The 26,110-nt window shown below is 35.3% G+C and overlaps 1 protein-coding gene across 1 annotated transcript in view; it reads right to left on the bottom strand.

Moving 5' to 3' along the window:
- Window positions 1–4,016: 4,016 nt before the first annotated feature.
- Window positions 4,017–26,110, bottom strand: part of PDCD6IP (programmed cell death 6 interacting protein) — a 79,385-nt gene continuing 57,291 nt past the window's right edge. Inside the window, exons 14-18 of the mRNA XM_032234698.1 lie at window positions 25,308–25,442; window positions 22,701–22,795; window positions 14,260–14,395; window positions 9,716–9,894; window positions 4,017–6,989 (exon numbers count right to left, since the gene is read on the bottom strand). Of these exons, the coding sequence (XP_032090589.1) occupies window positions 6,818–6,989; window positions 9,716–9,894; window positions 14,260–14,395; window positions 22,701–22,795; window positions 25,308–25,442 (717 nt within the window). The 3' untranslated portion in view covers window positions 4,017–6,817. The remainder of the gene's footprint in view (window positions 6,990–9,715; window positions 9,895–14,259; window positions 14,396–22,700; window positions 22,796–25,307; window positions 25,443–26,110) is intronic.

Genomic DNA, 26,110 nt, shown 5'->3' with positions numbered 1-26,110 from the left:
CCTCACCTTCCTCCACTAAGACCAACTCCTCACTATAGACTGGCGAAGGTGGCTCTGTTAGAGGAATAGACGAATCCCCTTGCACTGTCTGGGGATCAAGGCCAGTCCGGGTCACAGTGGCCCTGGGAGCCTGGGCTCTACGAAGTAGTTCCGCATCCATCCCCTTAGAAATAGCAGTAGAAATCATTTGGTACAAATTAGAGGGGAAGCCCAAATCCTGGCCTTCCAGTGGTCTGAGGCCTGCAGCAGTAGGAGTGAAAGTAGCAGAAGGCCCTGCACGTGGGGGCGAGTGGGCCGAAGCCATACTTAGATCAGAAATGGGAGGGGGGAGGGGGCCCAACCCCCCCTCTGCTGCCATAGGAACCCGGGGCATCTGAATATCAGGGGACCAACCCTGCTCTGTAGGGCGTGCTGGGGAAGCCCGTTGCGGAATCAGAACCGGGGGTGAGCTGCTGGGTGTCCCAGAGGCTTTAGCTGGTGCCTTGGATTTATCCTTGTGCTTATGGGATTTGTCCCTAATGGCGGATGAGGCCCAAGGCCTATGACTAGTGGCCCTAGTAGCGGCCCTGCTGGGCTTTGGGCTAGCCCCCCCCTCCTCACCAGGGGAACGGGGCTCACAAGAGGGCTCCACAGTACCTTTGGACACAGACTGATCAGCCATTGTAATGATAGAAAGAGATTTGGAAAGGCTCAACCTCCTTTAATGAGTAAATGCCACAAATTTCTCCTCTGCACAAAGCGTCACATGAAAGCAGTAGCTGATTTGGAACGACCTCCTCAGTGACTCAGCTAGCCGCAAGTGAGGGAAAAAGTAGGGCCGTCAGGGTGGCGCCGATGCCTGGGCGCGAAATCATGCGACCCGCCTCCTCCGGCCAATTCTGGCGCATGCGCAGAACCTGATCCAAAATGGCGGCTGCCCTGGAGGGCGCAAATATTTAAACCGCCAAGCCCAGGGATCCTGCAAACCGCTGGCTCCACGGCGAAAACGCCGCTGCTGCGACCAAGGAAACTCCACGAGGCAATGGCAATGCCTGGGTTGAACCGCGCCGCACAGGTGGGTCGTTTCCGGCTCGCAACGGTGCAGGACGGTGCACCAGCCCAGGACGCGCCAAACACAAGGCGAGGGAAACAAACGCCAATCTCCGCAATTGGAAGCGCCGCTGCTGTCCCGGCACATGAGCCTGCGGACCTCGCAGCTTCCGATCCCAGGCAAGAGAAACGACGGCGGTGAGGGTCTGGGCTGGCAGCGAACTGCCGCCTCCACCTCTGAGCAAATATACCAATTTAAGGTCGTAATCTGTGCTGCTGAATCCAAGTAAAAGGTGAAATTTGTCGATTAGTCTAGAGAGAAAATTGAGATGCATCTCATTAGGCTGGACTGAGTAAAAAAACTGATCTGGTCCAGTCAGAGGAGGCATGGTCAAGATTTGCATACTCTAGGCTAATGGACAAAGTTAACCCATGATTGGATTCCCCAAGCAGCACACAGAATAATAAAACGCCAGGTCCAGATGGCATCCCTGTAGAATTTTACAAAGAAATACAAATACCATTGGAAAGCTTACTTTTGAATATATACAATGAAGCTCTAGAGCAGGCAAAATTACCAAAGACTTGGATGGAGGCATTGATAGCACTCATTCCAAAGGAGGGTGCAAATACACAACAAATTAAGAATTATAGGCCAATTTCACTACTTAATGTGGACTACAAAATATTTGTGATGATAATGGCAGGAAGAGCCAAAAAATATTAAATGAAATCATTTATTCGGACCAGAATGGATTCTTGCCAAATAGAAACAACACATGGATGATTATGAATTCATTAGAATACTATGAGGCACATCCTGAAAAGCAGCTGGCATTAATGTTTGTAGATGCCCAAAAAGCATTTGATAATTTAAATTGGAACTATCTTATAAATCAATTAACAAATATGAATTTCGGGGAGAAATTTACGGGTATGATTAAAGTAATGTATTCGAAGCAACTGGAAAAAATAATTGTAAATGGGGAAACAATGGAGATTATAACTAAAGGGGTAATATTATTGACACAAATTAGTCAAAATCGAACAATAAAGGGGGGCTGAAAATTAAAAAGGAAGAATATAGCAGTTAGACTGGAACTTGATAAAATATTATTAGGACCAAGGAAGAAAATGATTACTAAGGTATATAATTTTTTACTAAGATTCAAATTGGAAGAAGAAAATGTGAAAGAAACAATGATAATCTGGGCGAGAAATTTTGGGCACAGTATCGAATTGAACCAGTGAGATAAATTATGGGAGAGAAACTACAAACTAACGATGTCAGCTGCTTACAAGGAGAACCTCTACAAAATGTTCTACCGGTGGCATCTATCACCAGCCAGAATGGCTAAGATGTTTCCAAACAGATTGCCTAAGTGTTAGAGGTGTGGGTACAAACAGGGAACGTTCTACCACATGTGGTGGACTTGCCCCAAGGTTGGAAAATACTGGCGTAAAATAAGGAAGTGGCTGGAAGAGATAACTGAGCAAAGGACAGAGCTGAAGCCGGAATTGTTTCTCCTGGGAATCTTTGATGGAAAAATAGAGAAAAAATTATATAATACTACATATATTAACTGCAAATAGAATTATACTAGTACAGAACTGGAAACAAACAGATACTTCTCCAGAACCGATTATAAGAATGTGCAGAAATGTATAGACTCTCTGTGGAAATGAAGGAGAGGGAAGAAACCACGTACTATCAAATTTGGAATAGATGGTATTCCTGGCTTGAGAGTAAACATAAAACTTAAGGCATAAAGGATAAATGTATAAATGTATAGAGTATTTAAATAAGGATATAACTTAGGATAATGATATAGAAATAGAATTTTTTTGTAAATAGGATTGTTACAAAAAATATGGATATCAATATGTTACAAGTGTAAATTTGTGTTTTGAGTTTTGTCTTTTAAATGTTAGAAAATTTAATAAATATTATTTTTTTAAAAACCTGACATTTCTTTTATACATTCATTATTATTGACACTTTCAGTATATTTGCATTAAAATGTTTTCCAAAAGCTAGTTCAAAAGAAAATACAAGAACATATTATCAAAATCATCTCAGATATGGCACAGCAGCAGAAAAATTTATCATAATTGCCTTCAGTACTGATTCCGTTATACATTTTTTTAAACAAAAACTGAAATTTCTAAATGTTGTGTTATGTTATATAAAAGCTCTACCAAGAAAACCTTCAATCATGCTTTCCTAGATACTGATGTAAGCACCATCATAAAGAAACAAAGAGACTGATACAGCAAAGCTAATGATAATATAGAGAATGGATGCCCGACATAAATGTTTTAAAATTCTAGGTTGATCTTTGTTTGATGCATGTCTCTGATCTGAGAGATGAATCATTATTCAACTAGTCTATACCATCTTCCCAGAATTATGTAGATGATCAGCATTCACTAGACAGAGAAGACAGGTTTTATTTCCCTTCACCCCTCTCCTAATTAAAATAAAAAAATATAAAAATGTGATTTGGATTTTGTTTCCTAAAGTCCAGAAATACAGAACGTAACAAATGTTTAGAAAACCTTGCAAATATAAGGTGTAGTTGTGCAACCATGCAATTTGGAAAAGTTGTAATGAGAAATTGTCTTTTGAAGCAATGCAACTAAATCTGTAGGAATGGAAAGTTTTCCTTTGAGGAATGGGAAAGTAAAAATAAGGATGATAAGGAAAGACAGCAATCACACTGTCTTTCCTTACCATTCTTAATTTTACTTTCCCATTCACAAACCAATTGTGAAAATGTGAAACAAAATCAGTGAAGTTAGAACAAGCTAGTTAGATATTTGCATAGAAACCCAAGTATCAGATTATATTTTTGACTTCTTTCTCAAAGAAGAGATGCTTTGAGAAAAAGCATCTTAGCTTCCTTCTTAGATATTAGGTAGACAAATAAAGTTCTATTCTTGAGCAATAGTTTCACATTTTAATAGAAACAAAAAAGAATGAAAAATAGTTAAAGGAAAATATTTATTTTGTCTAATCTGGTTTATTTGTATATAACAAAGCATGTGATAGCTATATTCTGCTGCAATGTACACTTACAATTGACTAAAACAGTTAAAAAAACAAGATTGCCTGCTCAAACTTTTGAGAACTGAAGTTATAATTTCAAAACATCTTATTCTCAAATAATTTGCTCAAGAATTTCTTCCTTTCAGACGCCTTTTTCTGCCTGCTCTTCAGTCACTGAGCTGAAGAGCAGCTCAGGTAAGACACAAGGTAAGACACTCAAATAAGATAAGACACAAGGTAAGACAGAAGATGAGAAACTAAGGAATTGTCTTGGGTGCAATTATAGAAATCTGGTCCTTAGAAAGGCTGAAATAGTGAAGTTAAAAGTGTAAGATGAAGCTCTTTCATTTAAACAGCCATGATTCACCACGTTTTATTAATTCTGATATGTTCCTGCATAATGTTTTCAGTTTTTATAATTTATACCAATCTGATTTTATTTTTAATCATTAGCTCCCTTGATAATGTCAGCAGAATAATAAATTTATACAATAATTGTGTGAAAAAGCTTGATAGCATGGTTTTAGTCTGCCTTCTACTGGAGACTTTTAAAAAACTAGAACATGGACCTGTTTTTATTTGCTACTGTACTGTATTCAGAAGCAGAGTCTCAATTTTATATACCTGCAATCTAAAATTTAATTTAATATTTAATAAATATTTATTAACACTTGTGTATTTCTGTCTTATGATAACTGATGCATTGTAGGAAACATGAAATATATTTCTTGTTCTTCCATTTTTTAAATGGTAAAATTATACTCTCGGCTGCTATTATAAAAATGAGATTTATTTATTCAGATTACCACTTACTAGTAAGATAAGGAAGTTGTATCCCTTTCACAGGGTTATTAGTAATTTATAATAGAATTTTAGTAATTAAAATAAAGAATTAAATATTTCTTTCTCCCTTAGTTTTAACTTTTATGAAATTGAAAGAGAACATAAAACATTTGCACAGGTAGCAAATGGTGCCAGATATACGACACAACTAAAACAACTACATAGCTACCTCAATTGATAGTGTGTTTCTGGGTATAGTTCAAAGTATGGTTGTCCCCTTTAAAGCCTTATATGCCTTGGGACTGGGGTTACTTGTGGGATTGTCTTTTTCCAAGAGTCTCTACCCATCCAATTCAATCTAGATTGGATGTGTTGCCAAAGACGTTCGAATGGCAGGAACTAGGACATCATCTGCTGTAACCCCTGCTTTGTGGAACATTCTCCACTTGGAAATAAATATGACCTCCACCCTGTTAGCCTTTTGCAAGGCTCAAAAACTTAACTAGTACTCAGGCCTGCAATGCTCAATTTCTGGCTTATATTGTTAATTGGTTAATTATCTTGGCTACTGTATTTATTTTCTTGATTACTATTCTATAATTTTTAATTGTTTTAACTGTTTTAGAATTGTTAAGCCACTCACTTGGTCAATGTGAGAGCTATAGAAACTGAATGAATGGTCAATAAATTAAAATTTCTTGCAGGCTGCAAAATAATATCAGGCATGTATAACAGCTATTTTGCAGTTAGCAAAGTGGCAGCAGCACTGGAGATGGCAGTGTTAGCAGCGACACTTTGAGAAAGTGTACTTTCCACCTTTTGGTGGCAGTAGTACATTTATTACTTTTTTTAAAAATGCTGGTGAGTTGCACAGGCTTCTCAGCCAGGCACATTGCCTCCTATATGTCATGCAGGCGTGAACTATATTTAAATGCATGGATTTAAGACAAACAATTCTAATAGAATCTTATTTTAATTGCAGCATGAGATTCTTGTTCTTTTCAAAACTTTGAAAATGGAGTAAATTGGTTAAATTAATGTAATTATTTTTATGTATCCATGTTTGTAGCTTAAGCTTTCTTCAGACATCCCAAGAAAAGTAGATTGCACGGGATCATCTTTCTATATACAGAGGCACGTGCAATGAGGTAGGATAAAGGCAAGTTGCAGGGGACAACTGAACTTTCAGCATCTCAAAAAACAATATAATTAGATAAGCCAGAAGTAAAATATCAAAATGTCAAGTGTACATCCCCAATGAATACCTTACAAGCTAGGTTTTGAATGATTCAATAAAAATATGCTGATTTATTTTACCTTATTCTGGAAGAACATACTGATTTTTGAGATTGTTTGTATATTATAGGAACTTAATATAAGAAACCATGATTGGTTTGCTGAAATCTCAGCATCAAAAGCAGTGTTAAAAGAAGGTGCCTTAGCTTCAAAAACATCCATTAGTTATAGCGAAATATAAAATATCTAAGTATAATTTTCAAACTATCTTATGCAGTTTATTTTCCACTTACAATTTACAACGCTTTAAAGAAAACGTATTGGTAACTAAAAGCAAATCCAAAATACAAACCAATATAATATAGAAATTCTATTTACTCTTATAGTTTATATCAGACCAATGCTTGTGCCAGTTTGTTTAGATCAATCATTTAGTATTTATTTATAGGAGGGGAATTTTTGGTGTAAGTAAATTAGTACATAAATTGAATTTCACTAAAATCTAATTATGTTAATTTAATGTTGTAGTAGCTTGCCACTTTCTCAACAAGTCTGATATAACCAAAATTCAATTGAGAAAATATATATTTTGGAGTATTAATAGGAAAGGAAGTTATCAACCATTCCAATACAGTGAGGTACATCAGCTGAACTAGAAGTTTAGTATGCTTATTGCAAATTACTCTAAGTTATAACAAGCAATGTTTCTTTTCTAATACGTTATTGCTGTGGATAATATGGCTGTTGTGGATAAGGGTATCCAGGTTGCTGTGGTGGACCTGGATAAGAAGCTTGTCCAGGATTTTGGTACGCAGGTGATGGTGTATATGGAAGATTGTATTGGCCATACATATAAGGATTATAGGTCAATGGCAAAGGCATTTGACAATATCTGTGAAAACAAAAAAAAAATGGTATTTTATTAGAATGAAGAATCCCAAAAATCTTAGACGATGCAGAAATAATCTTCATTTCATAAAGCTATTAAACTAAACACTGAACAATCTACACATGAAAGTATCTAATCTAATCATCATGTGAGAAATAGTAATTCAATCTCTATTACCAAGTTTAGCAATGAAAGAAGATCGTAATAACTGTCTTACTTTAATCAAAACAATATGCAAATGGGCAAAATATAATTTCAGCATTTTTATATGGATTTTTTACAAATACAAGTAGGTTTGACTTATAACCATAGTGGAGTCTGCCAATTACAGTTATGATAGCTGATTGCAGATCATCGAATGCCAACCCCCCCCTTTTTTTTGCATCAGTCATTAAGCAAATCCATTGTTTGCTATGGATATTTATTTATTTTTTGCCAAAAACTGAACACAACATAGTCAAGTGATAGCAGGACACTGAAAACAGACATAAATACAAAACAGCTGAGCAGCCAAAACACCGTCACATGATTAGTGGATAGAGGGAACGCCATTAGAACTTTAGAACTGGGTCAAAAGTATCTTTTGTAACTTCAACCAGTCACTAAGGATAATTGAGAACTACCTGTACTACTTTATTTCTGGCTTAAATCAGCCCTTATACAAGACATTTGTATGTTTCTAAGCCAAACATGCAGTCACATGAGATCTCCATGCTATATTCTGAATCAGTCTCACTTTTTAAAACAATATGCTGTATTTTTCAGAGTATAAAACGCACCAAGATTTTGAAGAGGCAAATTAAAAAAAATTTTTTTTGCACTCTGCAGACCACCCGAAAACCACCTGTTTTTTGTGAAAATGCCCCCACTTTCCCCCCCCAAAAAAAGGGCACGAATAGCCTTTAGGAGGCTTGTAAAGTGCTCCTGAGGGGTGGGGTCAAAAATGAGCAAAAAAACGCCTGTTTTTCATGAAAACGGGCCCTTTTTTTGCAAAAAAGGGGGGGCATGCATAGCCTTTAGGAGGCTTATAAAGTGCTCCTGGGGGCTGGGGGAGAATTGAGCAAAAATGGCCCTTTTTTGCTCATTTCTGCCCTCTCCAGCCCCCAGGAGCACTCTGAAGGCCTCGTAAATGCTATGCATGGTCATTTTGGCGAAGGGTGCGGGATTTTGGGAGGCAAAAAATGCTGTATTCAGTGTACAAGACACACCCAGATTTTCAGCCCGTTTTTTGAGGGGAAATTTTTCTTATAGTCTGAAAAATACGGTAGATAGTGAGAGTTCCCTCTCATACATCATGGAAAATAAAAAGATATTATTAGCCTGTTATTTATAATTGATAATTTACATAAACATTTATGTATTTTTTTTAATATAAAAAATCATCTAAGGTGAATAGCAGATTGAATTGGTGAATTGATAGTCACAAATTTCTGAACCATATGATCACCTCACTCAATGACAGTTGTTAAGTGAATCTGGTTTTTTCATTTACTTTGTTTTCAGAAGGTCATAAAAAAGGATCACGTAACCCTGGCACATTGCAATTATCATTAATATGAGTCATGCCATGCACCCAAAGCTTGATCATGTGAAAATCAGGCATAAGTCACTTTTTTCAGTGCTGTTGTAACTTTGAATGGTCATTAAACAAATTGTTTTAAATCAAGGACTACTTGTACTGTATTATTTTTAAAAAATGCTTATTAATCAGCATATTGTGCTATAGGTTCCATTTATTTTCCTCAAAACATTTTTTCTCTTCTTATATTTTCCCAAAAGACCAGGTCCCACTTTTATTTTTTGGATCAGCTAAGCATTGTTCCACTGGTTACCACAGGAATTAACCAACTTATTTGTTTCTCAAGCCTGATGTTGTGAGCTGGGAAAGAGTCCCTTTGATAGAACTCACAGTGGTTTGGTGCCTTAACACTAAACTAAACGGGCTCTCTCTTCCAAACTAATATTGGAACTAAAACTATTTAATACATAAATATATTATGTTCAATATTAGTGGCACTAAGTTTAGAAGCATCTTAACTGTATATGTTAGAACTCCCAAGTAGACAAATAGGAAATAGGCCGAAGTGAGCTAATTCTGCTTTACTGTAAGGCTATATTAACAGAGTTTTGCAAGTCTGAAGATACAAATTTCCCACTGCCATTTTTAACCATCTGATCAATTAGGGCAAAAGTTTCTTCCACTGATTTGTTAATTTATTGGGGTCTCCTCCATCTCTTGTCTGATTGTTTCCTAGGCGGCTTATCTTTTTTTTTTTTTTGAGACATTTTATTAAGACTTATAGGCCGCCCTTCTCCCTGAGGGGACTCAGGGCGGCTTACAATCACAAAGGGAAGGATGTGCAGTAACAAGAGACAAACAATAAGTGACCAAAAATAAAATGATAAACCACAACATGCATTCAACAATCAACACTCGGGCGGGTAAATTGGAAACCTATCCCCAGGCCTGCTGGGAGAGCCAGGTCTTGAGGGCTGTGCGGAAGGTCTGGATAGTGGTGAGGGTACGAATCTCAACGGGGAGATCGTTCCACAGGGTCGGAGCTGCAACAGAAAAGGCTCTCCTCCGTGTAGTCGCCAGTCGACATTGACTGGCGGATGGAATCCGGAGGAGGCCCAGCCTGTGCGATCTAATCTTCCCTTTGTTCCCCAAGGTCATTCACACATCGCATTACGATGACATTAATTAGTTCACATCTTTGCAAACTTACGCAGGATATCCTGGATAGGTTGGATAAGGTGGCCCCTGGGCCTGTGAAGGTGTTAGATTAGCTGCAGAACCCACAGGAGCAGATGATATCCCAGTGGTTGCTGAACCAGGAGCAGTCACTACAGGTGCTATAGAAATTGCTGGTGGAGGAGGGCGTGCTGGTGGCTGAGGTTTACTAGACTAAACAACAAAATTATATAATCTAAGTTAGAACTACAGTTATATTCTTTATATTTTATATTTATGGCAACCATAGTCATGAAAGGCTGACTAAAAACACAAATAGCATTATATAATTGCCACACAATAAGAAAAAAATTATTTAAATTGTTTCCTTTTAAATATCCAAAAGGACTTCGGGAGGTCATATCAGGATAGAGTGGTGCAAAGGAATGGCAGCTCCATTCCTATTGCCCGATTTTTCCTACTTGAGACCTTAAAAAGGCAACATTAATCCCAGAGGGATCAACAAGAGAGAAAGGAAACTCTGAGGATGTCGAGGAGAAAGGCGATCTCCCAAACCGACATGAGAACCCCCTTGAAACCGACAGGAAAGAAACTGGCCATTTTGCTGGATTTGGAGCCGTGACAGCTGCAGATGAGGAAGACAATATTGAAATATAATGTGACGAGATCAGGGAAAGAAGATACATCGAACTACGGTAAAAGATTTACTTTTTAAAAGTTTTAGCTGTGAAATTGAGACTCTAAAGAGTCAGGCAGGATTTCCGGCCAAAGTTAGCGGTGGTAAGGAGATCGGAGCATTTAACAATATCCTCTAACTGTTCACAGTTTTGGGAGGAGAAGACAGAAGAGAAAGGAAAATAACTCCAGATTTATAGTTATAGTTAAAATGATACTAAAGACTAAATATTACTTACATTGGCAACAGAGTTGGACTGGGGGAAAAAAAAACCTTTGTAAACTGTAGAACTTAACAAACTTTATAATCTGGAAAATAAAACTTTTGAAACTTCAAGCTTCAAAGAGAACAAGAGTGCCATCTAGAGATTTGAGGAGATACAAACTGAATAAAATAAAGTGACTAAAGTAAAGTGACTAATGCAATATCCATAATAATTACAATACACAAGAAAATATTCTAGGAGATTTGGAAGTCTGAAACAAGAAAGAGAAAAAAGAAGAAGAAAACTTATTGGAACATATTTGGGAAAGTATAAAATAGACATTTAATGAACTCTTAAAGATGACTTGTTTGTCAATTAAAAAAAAAGATTGATTATGAACAATGAATGCAGAAATAGATACATAAATGTGTTGAACTGAATTGCTGATAAATTTAAAAATTGAAAGACTACTTTACTGATTATAGAGAATAGAAATAAGTGAAAATATGTATTTAACGTATAGGTGATTAAGCTATTTAATTAATTTGCATACTTATCTATAGCTATATCTTAATTTGTATATATCTATTTATATCTATATATAGCTGATATATATTTCCATATCTATATATAAATATACAAACTGATAACAAACTGATAACAAACTATAAAGACATTACAACTATATGAATTTAACTAACTTAATTAATTTACTATTAATTTATATAGCTACCTGGATATTTAAGGTATTATTACTATTACAGTGAATTAACTGATAAATAATTAAATATAACCTGAACTGGAAAGTGGGAGAAATATAATAGAAGAAGTGGAAGGGAAGATTTAAAAGAAAAATTCGAAAAACCTGAATTATTATATGCTATTTTAGAAAAAAATTGTATGTGCAGTGAAGATGACAAGAACAATAACTATCACTAAAATAAATAAGAAAGCATCATCAAACCCTGCAGCGTCATTGCTTTCAAACCAATGCTAAATAGAGAACATGCTAGACACAGAGAAAACAAGCTCAGCATTAAATTTACAGAGTATGCAAGAGACATTACTCATGATACAAGAAACAATGATAAAGACTCAGGAGTCAATAGCAAAAAATCATGAAGAAACAAAAAGAAACCAGGAAGAAATCAAAAACAAGATGGGAGAAATGAAAGGAGATATTAGAAGAATGGATGACAAAATAAGAAATATTCAGAAAAAAATTATTAAGAATGAACAAAAAATACAAACAGTAGAAACAAAAGTGGAACAAACAGAAAGGAAAATAGAATAGAAATTGACTCTGGCCAATACAGACTTAGAGAAAACTATTGTCTTCCTACAGATGGAAAAAGCAGCATTTTTTTAAAGATTCCAAAATATAGTGGAAGATAAGGAGGAAGACTTGGGAGAAATTATGGCAGAAATATTAGCAGGCACACTAAAAAAAAAACAGGATGCGGAGAGACATTGATGAAGTGTACTGAATTCACATGAACTATGCAAGGAGACATAGGCTGTCAAGAAAAGTACACGTGAGGTTTGCAAAAAAAATCAATAAGAAATGAAGTGTACAAAAAAGCAAGGGAGAAACCTATGATATACAAAGGAAGAGAAGTACAAACCTTGAGACAAACACCTAGGAGAGTGAGGGACCAGAGAAGGTATTACCAATTCCTAACCACAAAACTAATAAGGTACAACGTGATATTTAGATGGCTTATTCTGGAGGGAATTATGATTACCTGGCAGGAGAAGAAATTCAAAGTTACATGAGTTCTTTGAACGTCACTTTACAACTGAGGAAGAACAAGAGAGTAGGGAGGAAAGAAGAACAGCAATTAGAGGACAAGAAGGCGGAACAAGAAGAATGGAGCATGAAAGAGAACGAACAAGAGGGCACAAGAACAGAGATACAGAGAGAGACAAGACGAGAAAACTGAGAACTGTATATACTGTATATATGGAAGTATTAATCTATTCAAATGTATTAGACATAAACAAAATAGTAAGATATGAAGACCTATTAGATAACTAGGAGAAATTAAAAACGAAACAAGAACTTAAAAAACCAGGGAATGGACATCAATGCAGAATGGCCATATATGCAGATTCAGACCAGATACAAAAAAGTTTTAGAACTATATTGATTCTATAAAGAGCTTCAAGAACTGGATAAAATTTTACAAGGGACAGAAGAAAAACTGATTAGAAAAATATACAATTACTTACTGCAATTTAAAATGGAAGAAGAAATAGATAACTTGGGCAAAAAAAATTGGCTACAACATAGAATTAGAGAAACGGGAAAAATTCTGGGGAAAAAATTACAAATTGACAATATCAATAGCGTACAAAGAAAACTTATACAAAATGTTCTACAGATGGCATTTACCACCAGTGAGACTAGTGAAAATGTTTGCTAATACGGACTGCTGGAAATTCAGTCAGGCCCAAGAAACATACTATCATATTAGGTGGACATGTACAGTAGCAAAAAAAAATGTAAGGATAAGAATTAAAAAAATGACTTGAGATAATTAAACCACCAATAGAATTATAACCAGAACTATTTTTATTACGGATAATTACAGGGAATTATGAGGAAAAAATTCAATATTTAATATTACATGTCATAACTGCAGCTAGAATTATATACACACAAAATTGGAAGAATAAAAATATACCATCAGAGGAAAATGTGATAAGAAAAGTGTTAGAGTGCACTAAGATAGATAGATTTACAAAAGATAAAGCAGAATCTGAATATTATTTGGTATGGAATATATGATATAAATGGTTAGAAGAAAGATGTAAAGATTAGGAAAGCATCAAGGGAAGATTAAAGAATTAGAAAATAGGTACAAAGCCGTATAAATAGACATGATATAAAATGTAAGATGTACTGTATATAAATTAGTACACTAATAGATTAATATGTATAAAATAAATATATGTACATATGTATGGATATAAATATATATATGGATATATATATACCGATGCGGAAATGTTGCAAAGGTGATAATTGTGTTATAAAACTGGAAAAAAACTGTTCAATAAAAATTATTATAAAAAAATATCCAACAGAATCTTTCTTAAATTACCTATTTAAATCAAGTTTGCCAAGGATGATCCTTCATTTTTCTTATCTAATTAGTAAATCTGAGGAAATGTATATATAACTGAGAGAAATTTATAACATCACAAAATAGATTATATTGTAAATTGTAAATGCAATAGCTTTAATATACAAAGTGATACATAATATTCACAATCAGTATCAGGTTGTTGATCTAATGGCAATATTAGTTATCCACTTCACTGTTCCTGTGTCCTATCAATCATCCTTTCTCTTTTGCTTGGCCCATTTCTGCAATCCCTACATAACCACAGTTCTATGTAGCCCAGAATTTTGTTAGAAAAACCAAAACTCAAATCTCAAAATTATCAATTATCAAGAAAACTAGAATAGTTTTCAAATGCTATTTTGATTAGAGAGAAACATGGTATTATCTTTGTTTCTCTTTTTTTCTGTCTCATCTACTTGGGCTATGAATAGATTATTTTTCATCTGTGCTTTGCACTACAATTTTTCAATATATAGTATTCAGTATATTAGGCTACTCTTCCAATTCACTGAATTTACTGAAATAGAGGAAGCATAAAACAATAACTTTACTGTTGATTTACTTACCATATTGGTTCGGGGAGCTGGAGTTGGAGTAGAGGATGCAGAGGGCTTGTTTCCCCCAGAGGGAACAGTTTGATATGCAGGCACAGAAGGAAAAGAAGGAGCACTGGGTTCTCTGGCAATAGTCTGTTGCAAATCTCTTAAAATAGAAGCATAATAAAAATGGAAGGTGAACATGGAGCATTAGAATTTTAGCCTACAATAGAACATCTGGGGTGTATTTTGTATTGAGATCTTGATTTCAGTGTCTGAGAGGGAAAACTACTAATTAATATTCACTCCAAGTCAAGTCCTAATTAAATTCACCTTCATTTAGCTACAGCCTAGCATTATTAGATTTAGAGTTCCCCAGAAGTGTTTTTTCTTGGATGAAAAAGCATTTGATACAAAAATAGAACTTTTTGAAGGACTCTTAATAATTAAAGCAATACTCCAGACTTAAAACATTAGATTTTGTTTCAAGCACTGCTTTTGCACCTACAAAAGATGTTCTATTTATCCCCAACTCTCAAAATGGAATACAGTATGTTTATAAGCATAAATAATAAGTACAATACAGAGAATGCAGAAAAGTAAAGTTCCATGTTTAATTTAGAGAACTAGGCTTCTCAATCTATATTCATAAAATTTGATGGCTAACAGTATATGTTTTAGGAATGGCAGAATAGGTTAAATATATGCAAAGTGGTAAATCACAACATATGGGGGAAATTCAGTTAAAAATCATGTAATGGTAACACTAATGTGTTGCTATTTGAAGACCAGAAATGGAAAAGTTGTAACTCTCCCATTGTTGAGGTTTAAGAACAAGCAAACATGGATGGGTGGGGCTGATGTTGCAGTGATACAGTGGTGACTTAGTGGGGCTCTGATAAGTCAGCCAAATTCTACCTGTCAGGAGGCCCCCCTAGGGGGCCAAAGGTCACCCCGGAGAGGAGATGAAGAGGGGACACAGGTTGGATCGCAAGGAGAAAAGCAACCCCTTGCAGGTCTGGAGGAAGCCCTCAAACTGGCAGTGATCTGGGTTAGATTTTTTTCTTTTCTAACTCCTGGAGGGAATTTCCCCCCATTTCTTATTTTATTTTTTGACAGTGTGACTCAAGAGCGAGAGGCAGGATGTTCTTTTTCCCACTCCCCAAAGCTTAGCAGCGACTAAGATTCTGAGCCTTTGACACATCTGGAAAAAGCTTGATTTATTTTAAAAAATAAGAGACATAGGCTGAAACTACTGGAAAGCCTGAACTGATTCCCTTTGTTTTTTCCCACACTTAAAAAAAATGGAACTGATTCTATGGTTATTAAATTTGGATGAACTTTTACAAAAATATTTTTTAAATACTGTAGCAAAAAGGGAAAATTTAAGTGAGCACAACATCTACTGGTTTGAGAGGATACTACAAGTGAAAAGAAGTCTGTTATGTTTACAGCGGTTGTTTTTGAAAAGGAGTTTGAAACAAAACAGCACCTGAACACTGTTCACTTTGAAGATTTGGAGATACAGAGTGAAAATATTGAAATGCTTTGAACTATGCTTTGCATTATTGTGGATTACAAATTGAACTAGCAAAGTAAAGAACAGAAACAGCTTGGATATTTTTTTGAGACTAAGTGGATGATTTTTCTTTTGTTTATTCCCCCCCCCCCCGCTCTTTTTTGGTTCCTGGACTGGCTAGATACTGCAAATAGCGCGTTTTGTGTCCCCCACCTCTTTGGGATTATAAATATATTGAACAGTGAACTGAGATTTCTAAAGTCTTGGGGAATTGGTGGGCCTTGCAAATTACAAATATCTACTACTGAGAAAAGAAGAATACCTGTAAACTGTTTACTGCAAATATAATTAACAAAGTGAAACAGAAGCAGCTGTGAACTTTGAGCAATGAACTGAGACTTACAATGGCTTGGGAAATTGGTGGGCCTTGTGGATTATAGATACTAATTACTGAGAGAAGAAGAAGAAAAACAATTATTTGCAAAGAAGCATTTCACACTACTATGGGATTTATTATTGGACTGATCTGGTGGATTTTAAAAATTATAACATTGTGATGATACTGGTGGGAAATTGGAAAAGAAAAAGTGTTCTTTCCTTGGTTTAAAATAGGGGGAGGTGTCAAATTGGTTGAGGATTAGGAGATTATTGTGGTGTATTTTAGTAAATTAAGGTCTAAATTAACCTGGTTAATAGACACAAGTAGATACAAGCAGAAATGGCAAGTAATCCAAACCTAAATAAATTAGCACATCTGCAACATCAGCAGCAACATCAGCAGCACCATCAAGTCCATCAAATGAAAGATCGATAGAGAGCATGTTACAAGCAGAAAAATTAAATTCATTCCAAAAAGATGTGATGATGTTTGAATCTTTACAGGAGGCATAACAAAGAATCATAATGAGGTGAAGACTGAGTTGGGAGAGACGAAAGAAACAATACACGATATGAGGGAAAAAATAGGGAATTTCCAACAAGTGATAGAAAAAAATGAACAAAGAATTCAGGTAACAGAAGAAAAATCAGAACAAGCAGAGAGAAAAATGGAGGAAATGAATAAAAGGCTTACACAGGAAAATTAAGAGTTGGAGGAAAACGTGATTTCATTGCAAGTGAAAAAGGCCACTTACTTTGTGAGATTTCAAAACAGATGAGGAAAAAGGAGAAGACCTACCTGATAGAATGACAGAATTGTTGGCAAATGCCTTACAAATTACAAAACAGGAAATGCAAGCAGATATTGATGAAATATTTCAAATACATACAATCTACACAAGAAGACATACTGTCCCAAGAGAAGTTAATGTCAGATTTGTCAAGATGATGATAAGAGTTGAAGTACTCAAAAAAGCAAGAAACGAACCATTTCAATATAAAGGCAAATAAATTGTGATGCTTCAAAAGGTGCCAAGAAGAGTAAAAAACCTAAGAAAACAATACCAATTCCAGACAGGTTAGCTGATCAAATAGAATGTAAATTTCAGGTGGTTGTCACCAGAGGGAATTTTAGTAACTTGGAATGAAAAAAGATACAGATTGGACTCATTAGATTAGATGCACATGAATTCTATGAATATCAATTTGGAACTACTGAAGAACAGGAAAGGGGAGAACAAGTAGAACATAAAGGACAAAAAGAACCAGTAAATTTGGAAAAGACTATGCGGCAAGAAGAAAGTGAGGCCGAGAAAATAGAACAAGTAGAACGAGAAGGAGCAAAAGCAAAGGAACAAACGGAGAAATAAAATCAACTAGGCAATATGACCTATATATATGAGAAGATTGAAGAAGAATTAAAGATGCTATCAATTAACATAAATGGATTGAATTCACTAATGAAAAGAAAAAAAAACTTTCACAAAATTAAAATTTGATTTAATTTGTCTCCAAGAAGTCCATATTAAAAAACTGTATAGTAAAGCTTTTAGAATACTCCAAAATGGGAAAAGTATATTTCTCATTAGCACAACAAAAGAAAAGGGCGATGATTTTATAAAGGAAACAATAAAAAGGGGAGCATTTTGATGGTGGAGGTAATAATAAACCCAAAACAAGTACTGTTGATAGTAATATACACACCAAATAATAAGAAGGATTCTATTAAAAAAAAACTTCACATGAAAATAACTGAAATGGATTATGAAAACATTTGTGTGTTAGGGACTTTGATGCAATTGTGTGCGCAAAATTGGATTATAGAAGTAGGGAAATAGATAAAAAGGCACATACTGCCACTAGGACTTTCTTTAAAATGACAGAACTATCACATCAAGATGTATGGTGAGAGATTTATTAAGATGATAATGGCAATATACAATAAACAAATAGCAAAGGTATTGCTAAATGGAGATATGACAGAGAATTCTAACTTTAAAAAAGGCACAAGACAAAGATGTCCACTATCCCTTTCACTATTTATATTGACAAGATATAGAAATTAAAGGTATGGAAATAAAAAAGGAAAAATATAAACTACAGGCATTCGCAGATGATTTGGTCTTTATCTTGGAAGACCCAGAGGAAAATGGACTTAAACTAATTAGGAAAATAGAAGAATATGATGAAGTTGCAGGACTGAAACTAAATAAAGAAAAAACAAAACAATAGTTTAAAATGTTATAGACATAGAGAAAAAAGAACTAGGTATACAGGTATACAGATAGTCAAGAAAGTTGAATATTTAGGAATTCAATTAATGGCAAGATATATAATGATTAAAGAAGATAATTATTATAAATTGGTGCAACAAATTAAAACAGATTTGGAGAAGTGGAAAAATCTACAATTATCATTGATAGGAAGAGTAGCCACTATAAAAATGAATATCTTGCCAAGATTATTATATTCATTTCAAACAACATCAATAAAACTTGGAAAAAATATTTTGAAGAATTAAATAAAACAATATTATATTTGGCAAGGGAAAAAAGTAATGTTTGAAAATGTTGCAAGAGTCTAAAAATAGAGGTGGTTTGGGGCTATCAAATTGGGAATTGTACCACCAGTCTTTGATACTTAGTTGGGTGAAAGAATGAATTGGCTTGAGGAATAAAAGACAATCGACCTTGAGGGGACATGATCTTCAATTAGGTTGGCATCCTTTTTTATGGTATGGAAGAAATAAAATACATAGCTATTTCCAAAAACACTGTGTTAAGAATGCATTATTATTAGTATGGGAGAAAATTAAAGAACAACATTATTTGAAAATACCGGTTTGGCTCTCCACAATGGAGGCACTGATTTGCCCAATGTTATTATTGATATAGAGAATGTTACCAGATATAAAGATGTTTTAAATGAAAAGAGAGACCTTAAAACCAAGCAGGAACTGAGCGAGCAACGGATTGAGATAACATGGTAGTCATATGTGCAGATACAATCTAGATACAAAAAGGATGTTAAAATGTATGGTTTGTATAAAGAATTAACAAAATTAAATGAGATATTAATAGGGACAATGAAAAAATTAATACAGAAAATATATGTATTAAGATGGAAGAGGAACAAGTAAAAGAGACGATAGTATGGGCTAAAAATTTGGCTATTATGGGATAGAAATTATAAATTAACAATGTCTACTGCATATAAAGAAAATCTTTATAAAATGTTTTATAGATGGCATTTTCCACCCTCAAGGTTAGCAAACATGTTTAAGGATAAATCTGCAAAATGTTGGAAATGTCACAAGATACCTGGTTCATACTATCATATGTGGTGGACATGCCAAAAAGTGAAGAAATATTAGACAAGATGAAACTGTTACAACAAATCAAATTGTCAACTCGCGAAGCATTCCTGACCTGCTCTCGAGTTACCATAGGCAGGGGTATGGGGAATCGAACATCGCAGCTGCATTGAGGAACTTGCACTTCAGTCAAAATAAAGCACATTCCAGCCGAAGGGAGGGACCTCTACAACCCACGAAATTGCTTCATTGGAGAATGTGACTGATGACACACCTTGGGGGGAGGGGGAAACAGGGTCAGAGCCAGGACGCGAATTAAGTGAGGTCAGACTTGGTCCGTGCTGACATGAAGCTACTAATAAATAACTGGATTTCTTTTGAAGCTTGGCTTGATACTCATGATTTAATTAGGGCATTTAATCGGAACTGCCCTGACTGCTAGGGAAGATACTTCCGGTATTCCATAATTCCATTTTAAAACCCGTGATTGGGTCAATCCTGAGGCCACTATCTCATGAGCCCCTGAACCCAGTGGTCATAGGGAGCCAAACCCTTTACGAGGTGCAGCACATCCTTGACTCGAGGTAATACAGGATAATACAGGTAATACAATATTAGGCTCCAATACCTAATCAAGTGGAAGGGCTATCCCTTATCAGAGGTGTCTTGGGTAAAGAACAGAAACATTCAAGCTGACTGCCTCATAGCTAAATTCCATGAAGACAACCCATCAAAGCCTGGGGGGGATGCCACACCCCTAAAATCTATACCTGTACTCAAACTGTTTTTGTCTTGCACAAGTTGCCTTCAGGAAATGAGGGAAGCCTAATGTCAACTCGTGAAGTATTCCTGACCTGCTCTTGAGTTGCCATAGGCAGGGGGATAGGTAATCGAACATTGCAGCTGCATTGAGGAACTTGCACTTCAATCAAAACAAAGCATATTCCAGCTAGCCACGTCAAGGCAGACTCACAGTGGCCAGAGGCAGGGACCTCTACAACCTGTAAAATGTGACTGATGATACCCCTTGGGGGGAGGGGGTAACAGGGTCAGAGCTGAATTAAATGGTCAGAGTTGGTTTCACTTGGTTGGTGCCAACATGAAGCTCTTAATAAATAACTGGATTTTTTTGAAGCTTGGCTTGAGACTCATGATTTAATTAGGGCATCGGTCAGAACCCTAACTCAAATTAGACTTGGAGAAATGGAAAAATCTGCAGCTATCATTGATAGGAAGGATAGCTACAATAAAAATGAACATATTGCCAACTGTTATTCTTATTTCAAACAATTCCGATAAAATTAGGAAAAAAAAATCTTTGCAGAACTAAACAAAATGATACTAAAATATATCTGGTAAGGGAAAAAAGCAAGAATAAGATCAAAACTGCTACAAGATACTAAACTTAAAGTGGCTTTGGGTTGCCAGATTGGAAGACTCACAGGAGACTGCTGCTGAGTCACAACAGGGAGCTATATTACCAGGCCTCTGCATTTGTCTGGGTGAAAAAATGGGCAAATTTGAGACCTAACAGTCTCAAGACTATAAACTTTGCAGGGATACAATCTCCAACTGGGGTGGTATGCCTTTTTATGGTATGGGAAAAATAAAATATATGGATATTTTCAAAGGCACCATTTTAGAAATGCATTACTGTTAGTATGGGGGGAAATTAAAGAAAGATACTACATGAAAATACCAGTCTGACTCTCCACAATGGAGGCACTGATACATCCGAATGTGATTAATATGGAAAAAAATTGTAAGGCATAAGTACATTTTGAATGATAAAGGGGATCTGAAATCTAAACAAGAACTGACTAATCAAGGGATTGGTTTAGCATGGTGGCCACACGTGCAAATACAATCAAGATATGAGAAAGATGCAGAATGTATGGTTTCTATAAAGAACCAACAGAATTAAACCAGATATTACTAGGGACAGATGAAAAATTAATTTAAAAAATGTATATCTACTTATTGAGCATTAAAATGGAAAAAGAGCAAGTCAAAGAAACAATGATAAGGTGGGCTAAAAACTTTGGTTACTCAATAGAATTAGATAAATGGCAGAAATTGTGGGATAGAAACTGTAAACTAACAATATCAATGGCCTATAAGGAAAATGTATACAAAATGTTTTATAGGTGGCATTAACCACTAGCGAGGTTAGCAAAGATGCTTGGAAACCTATCAGCTAAATGTTGGAAGTATAATCAGATACCAGGTTCATATTATCATATGTGATGGACATTCACATATGATAAAAAGGCAAAAAATATTGGACTAAAATACATACTTAGTTAGAAAAATGATAAAGCAACACATAATTTGAAACCAGAAATATTTCTGTTGGGGATATTACCCGAACAGTATAAAAAAGAGAATACATATTTAATTCTGCATGTAATAATGGCAGCAAGAATAGTGTTTCTGCAACAATGGAAAAATGATAAGGTCCCAACAGATGAAAGTGTAATAAAAAAATATTAGAATGTGCTGAGATGGATAGATTGACACTTAAGATAAAAGAAAAGGAAGAAACAGAATATTTTTTAATGTGGGATTTATTTTACCAACAGTTAACTAACAGAAACAGAGGTTAGAATCTAAAAAGAATATTAAAAGATAATAGAAATTTGTACTGAAAATATTGTAAGATGGATAAACTATTTGTATTATTGTTTTGTGATTAATATTGATATGTTTATTAAGATTACTAATAGGATTATGTTTATTATTGTATCTTTACTTAAAATTAATTGTACCCAGACAACACGCTGTTCAAATAGACATGAATTTATTATGTTTTAAAGAAAAATGTACCAATAAAACATATATTCAAAAAAAAAAAAAAAAGAACAAGCAAACATTGTGTACAAATATCAATAACTACACAGGATCACAACTGTCCTCAAGATCTGTCAGACAAAAATACATATACTATTTAATTAACTTATTGGATTAATTGCACATTAGTTACTTTTATCTTAAGGATAACCAAGAAAATACCTGACCTAACTTAGAAAACATTCTATAATTCTATATATTACAAAAACATAAATAATGATTTTATAATTAATCAACATCTTGATAATTGTAAAACAGAAGCATTACCTATTATTTCCAGCTCAGCTATTATGGATAAATCTGTATTATGTGAAAGAACATTCAGTTTAAGCTGTTTTAATTACAAAGCTCTCTTTCCTTAAAATCAGCAGCCAGAAGCAAATATTTTTTACAGTATTTGTAAAGGCTTACTTCAGAAGTTCATCTCTTTCTGTTTTGCGGGCAAACACAATGTCACTGCATTTGTTTTGGAATTTCAAAAGGATTTCAGTCAATTCGTTATAGAACTGGAAAGGAAAAAAAACCGATGCATATATTCATACACACACAAAAACATACACATACATGTGTGTGTATGTGTATACATAGATGTATAAATTTCTGTATAAACATAAGGTAAAGGTTCTCCTTGCACATATGTGCTAGTCGTTCCAGACTCTAGGGGGCGGTGCTCATCTCTGTATAAAAGCCGAAGAGCCAGCGCTGTCTGATAATGTCTCCATGGTCATGTGGCTGGTTAAATGCTGAAGGCACACGGAGCGCTGTTCCCTATTTTTCTACTTGCATTTTTTTGTGGGTTTTCGAACTGCTAGGTTGGCAGAAGCTGGGACAAGTAACGGGAGCTCATTCCGTTATGTGGCGCTAGGGATTCGAACTGCCGAACTGTTGACCTTTCTGATAGACAAGCTCAGCGGCTTAGCTACTGAGCCACCACGTACATAGATATAAATTTATTGTAATGGCAGAAAAATATATTGATGAAAACATTTTATATAATTGTATTTTAACAATCTATATGAAATAGATAGTTTGATGGAACAAATACCAAGCAAATGAGGACCCAGATTGTTGGGGGCAATATGCTGACTCTCTGTAAACCGCTTAGAGAGGCCTGAAAGGCCTATGAAGCGGTATATAAGTCCACTGCTATTGCTAAATTTGCAAAATAAGCAAGTAAAATGGTTCAATTAAAATGTATTGCAGTATGTGTTACTGCATTTTTCCATAGTATAAGATGCACCATTTTCTCCCCCAAAAGTGGGTGAAAATCTGGGAGCTTATTATACATTGAATACAGCCTTTTTGGCCTCCTGAAACCCCACCCCTTCACAAAAATGGATGTGCAGAGGGTTTGGGACGCCTCCAAAGTGTTCCTGGGGCTGTGGAGGGCAAAAACAAGTGAAAAACATGCCATTTTTTGCTTGTTTTTACCTCCCTAGCCCCCAGGAGCACTCTACAAGCCTCCTAAAGGTTATGCATGCCCCCCCTTTTTTGGCAAAAAATGGGCTGTTTTTTGCTTGTTTTTGCCCCCCAGGCCTCCAGGAGCATTTGCAAGCCTCTCAAACTCTCTGCATGCCCGGTTTTTCACAAAAAATGAGGCGTGCAGAGGGTTTGGGAGGTCTGCAGAGTGCAAAAACGTTTTTTAATTTTACCTCTGCAAAATCTTGGTGTGTCTTATACTCTGAAAAATACGGTATATAAAAGCTCTTCTTGATATTACCTCCTACCATGCAGAGTGCTTTAAATTTAGTTAGAATTTTAACTGGTCATGGAAGACTGCATAAATCATGGTATGTAATCTTTGTAATACTATCCAAAGTAACACTTTTATTTTGGTTATTGAAAGCATTTCTCTACTTCAATCATTAATCAATATTATAATTTTAATAGATACTGAATATTAAATCTTTTTTAACTATATTATATTCCCATTTACTGTTAAAAAAAAGCCCTAGTCTGTCAGATCCCTAAAAGTGATACTTCCATTCAATTGGGAGAAAGAGGGTGTGTGGGCTTGGATTCCATTTATTAGCAGTGCCTGTGACAACTGATATTTTACAACTTGTTTTCTGACACTGAATCTTTTGGGGAATTGTTTATGATAGTTATGTTGGATGGTTCACTTTAAAGTCTAATGGAAGATACCCATGGGAATTTATGCTTATCCGATTCTCAGGGCAGCTGGTAAAAGAACTATCTTCACATTTGTATATTGGCTAAAATCTGCATTCTGACTAATGGGAGGGGTCTGTACTGCTTTAATTCTACTTGCCTTGTCTAAGGGGATTCAGACGTTGCTTTGAACTTATTGTTTTGACTTTGGCTTAATAAAAACTTTATTTTGAAATACTTCATTTCAAGAAACTTCACTTTCTTAAGTTAGAAGGAGAAGCAATCCTTATAGTCATTGCAGTATGTATGTATGTATGTATGTATGTATGTATGTATGTATGTATGCATGCATGCATGCATGCATGCATGTATGTATATTTAATGCCAAGGACATGCCATGCTAACCTTGCTGAAATGAGATTTTTATTTTCCAGAAAGAAACCTTACAAAAATAAATATTGGATGACACAGATGGTGCATCTTGATGCATGAAATAATTGAAAAACAGGTACCATCAAACAATGTATTCCATAATGACAAAACCATTTTCTAGAATTGGCTCCTAAGATTTGTTATTCTCACAAATTGTCTATTATCTTCTTATATCCTCTAACAGGTAGATAGATTTTTTTATTAATCTAAATTAATTTACTAACTTTGTTTAATCCTTTTGTTCTATTTTGCTCTAGTTTCTGTTATAAAAGTATGATGCTACAAAATATCCTTTAACATCTAGCAAAATTTTCAATTCAAAACTGGCATTTTTGCAATACATGACCCATAGATTCATTCAAGGACTTTTCCAAGTTGCTTATTGAACTTATGCTCTATTAAGTTTTTGAAAACCAGAAATAAAACACATCTATTGAGATATTATTAGTCTTGTGGACTCTTGTGTTACCATACCTTTGTGCCTTCTTTTAAGTTGGCTGTAAGTTCCACAAAGTTGTCATTAGCTATAGCTAAATTCTTCAGAACTTCTTCCCTTAAATTGGATTCATTATTTGACTGCTTCATCTTAGAAAATTCCTGATGAGAATTCTAAACATGAAACAGGATAAGATATAAAAAACCAACTACAAAATATTTTGTTCCCTCAACTTAGACCTAAAGATTCTCTGTTGGAATAATAATTTAATATTACTGTCTCAGTAAAAAGCTACATCAGATAATCCATTGCCTTACCTGAACGGGTATTCTCTGTGAATTGCAGGAAAATCCAAGCATGGGTTAACTTCAGCCCTTTAGTCTAGAGACTGAGTTAGAAAAAGTCTTGACCACGCCTTTTCCGCCCTCCAGAGTTCAGTTTTTTTAACGAGGCACAGCCAAAAGGAAGTATGTCCATGACAGAAATTATCTACTGCTAACAGGTAGGTTCCTTGCTAACCCTGGACCAACTGGTCACGGAGTGGGGTTGGATTCTCCCACAGCACACAGAGAACAGCCATTCAGGTAAGTCAATGAACTTTCTCCTGTGTGCTATTTGGAGAATCCAAGCATGGGATATATTCAAGCTAAATTCTTATGGGCGGGAAGAAGACTGGTACAGGGCCCTGGAGGTGGAGTGGACTCTCTGTAGAACTCGTTGCACGAATGAAGCCTCATCTGAGGTGAACATGTCCAATTTGTAATGTTTGATGAAGGGTGTCAGGGAAGACCACGTCGCCACCCTGCAGTTCTCTTCCACCAAGGCCTGAGTGGTCCAGGCT

This window comes from Thamnophis elegans, chromosome Z (genome assembly GCF_009769535.1).
Source record: "Thamnophis elegans isolate rThaEle1 chromosome Z, rThaEle1.pri, whole genome shotgun sequence".
NCBI classification, from domain to species: Eukaryota; Metazoa; Chordata; class Lepidosauria; order Squamata; family Colubridae; genus Thamnophis; species Thamnophis elegans.
Note: the sequence above shows the minus strand (reverse complement) of the source record. Positions and strands in the feature narration are given on the sequence as shown.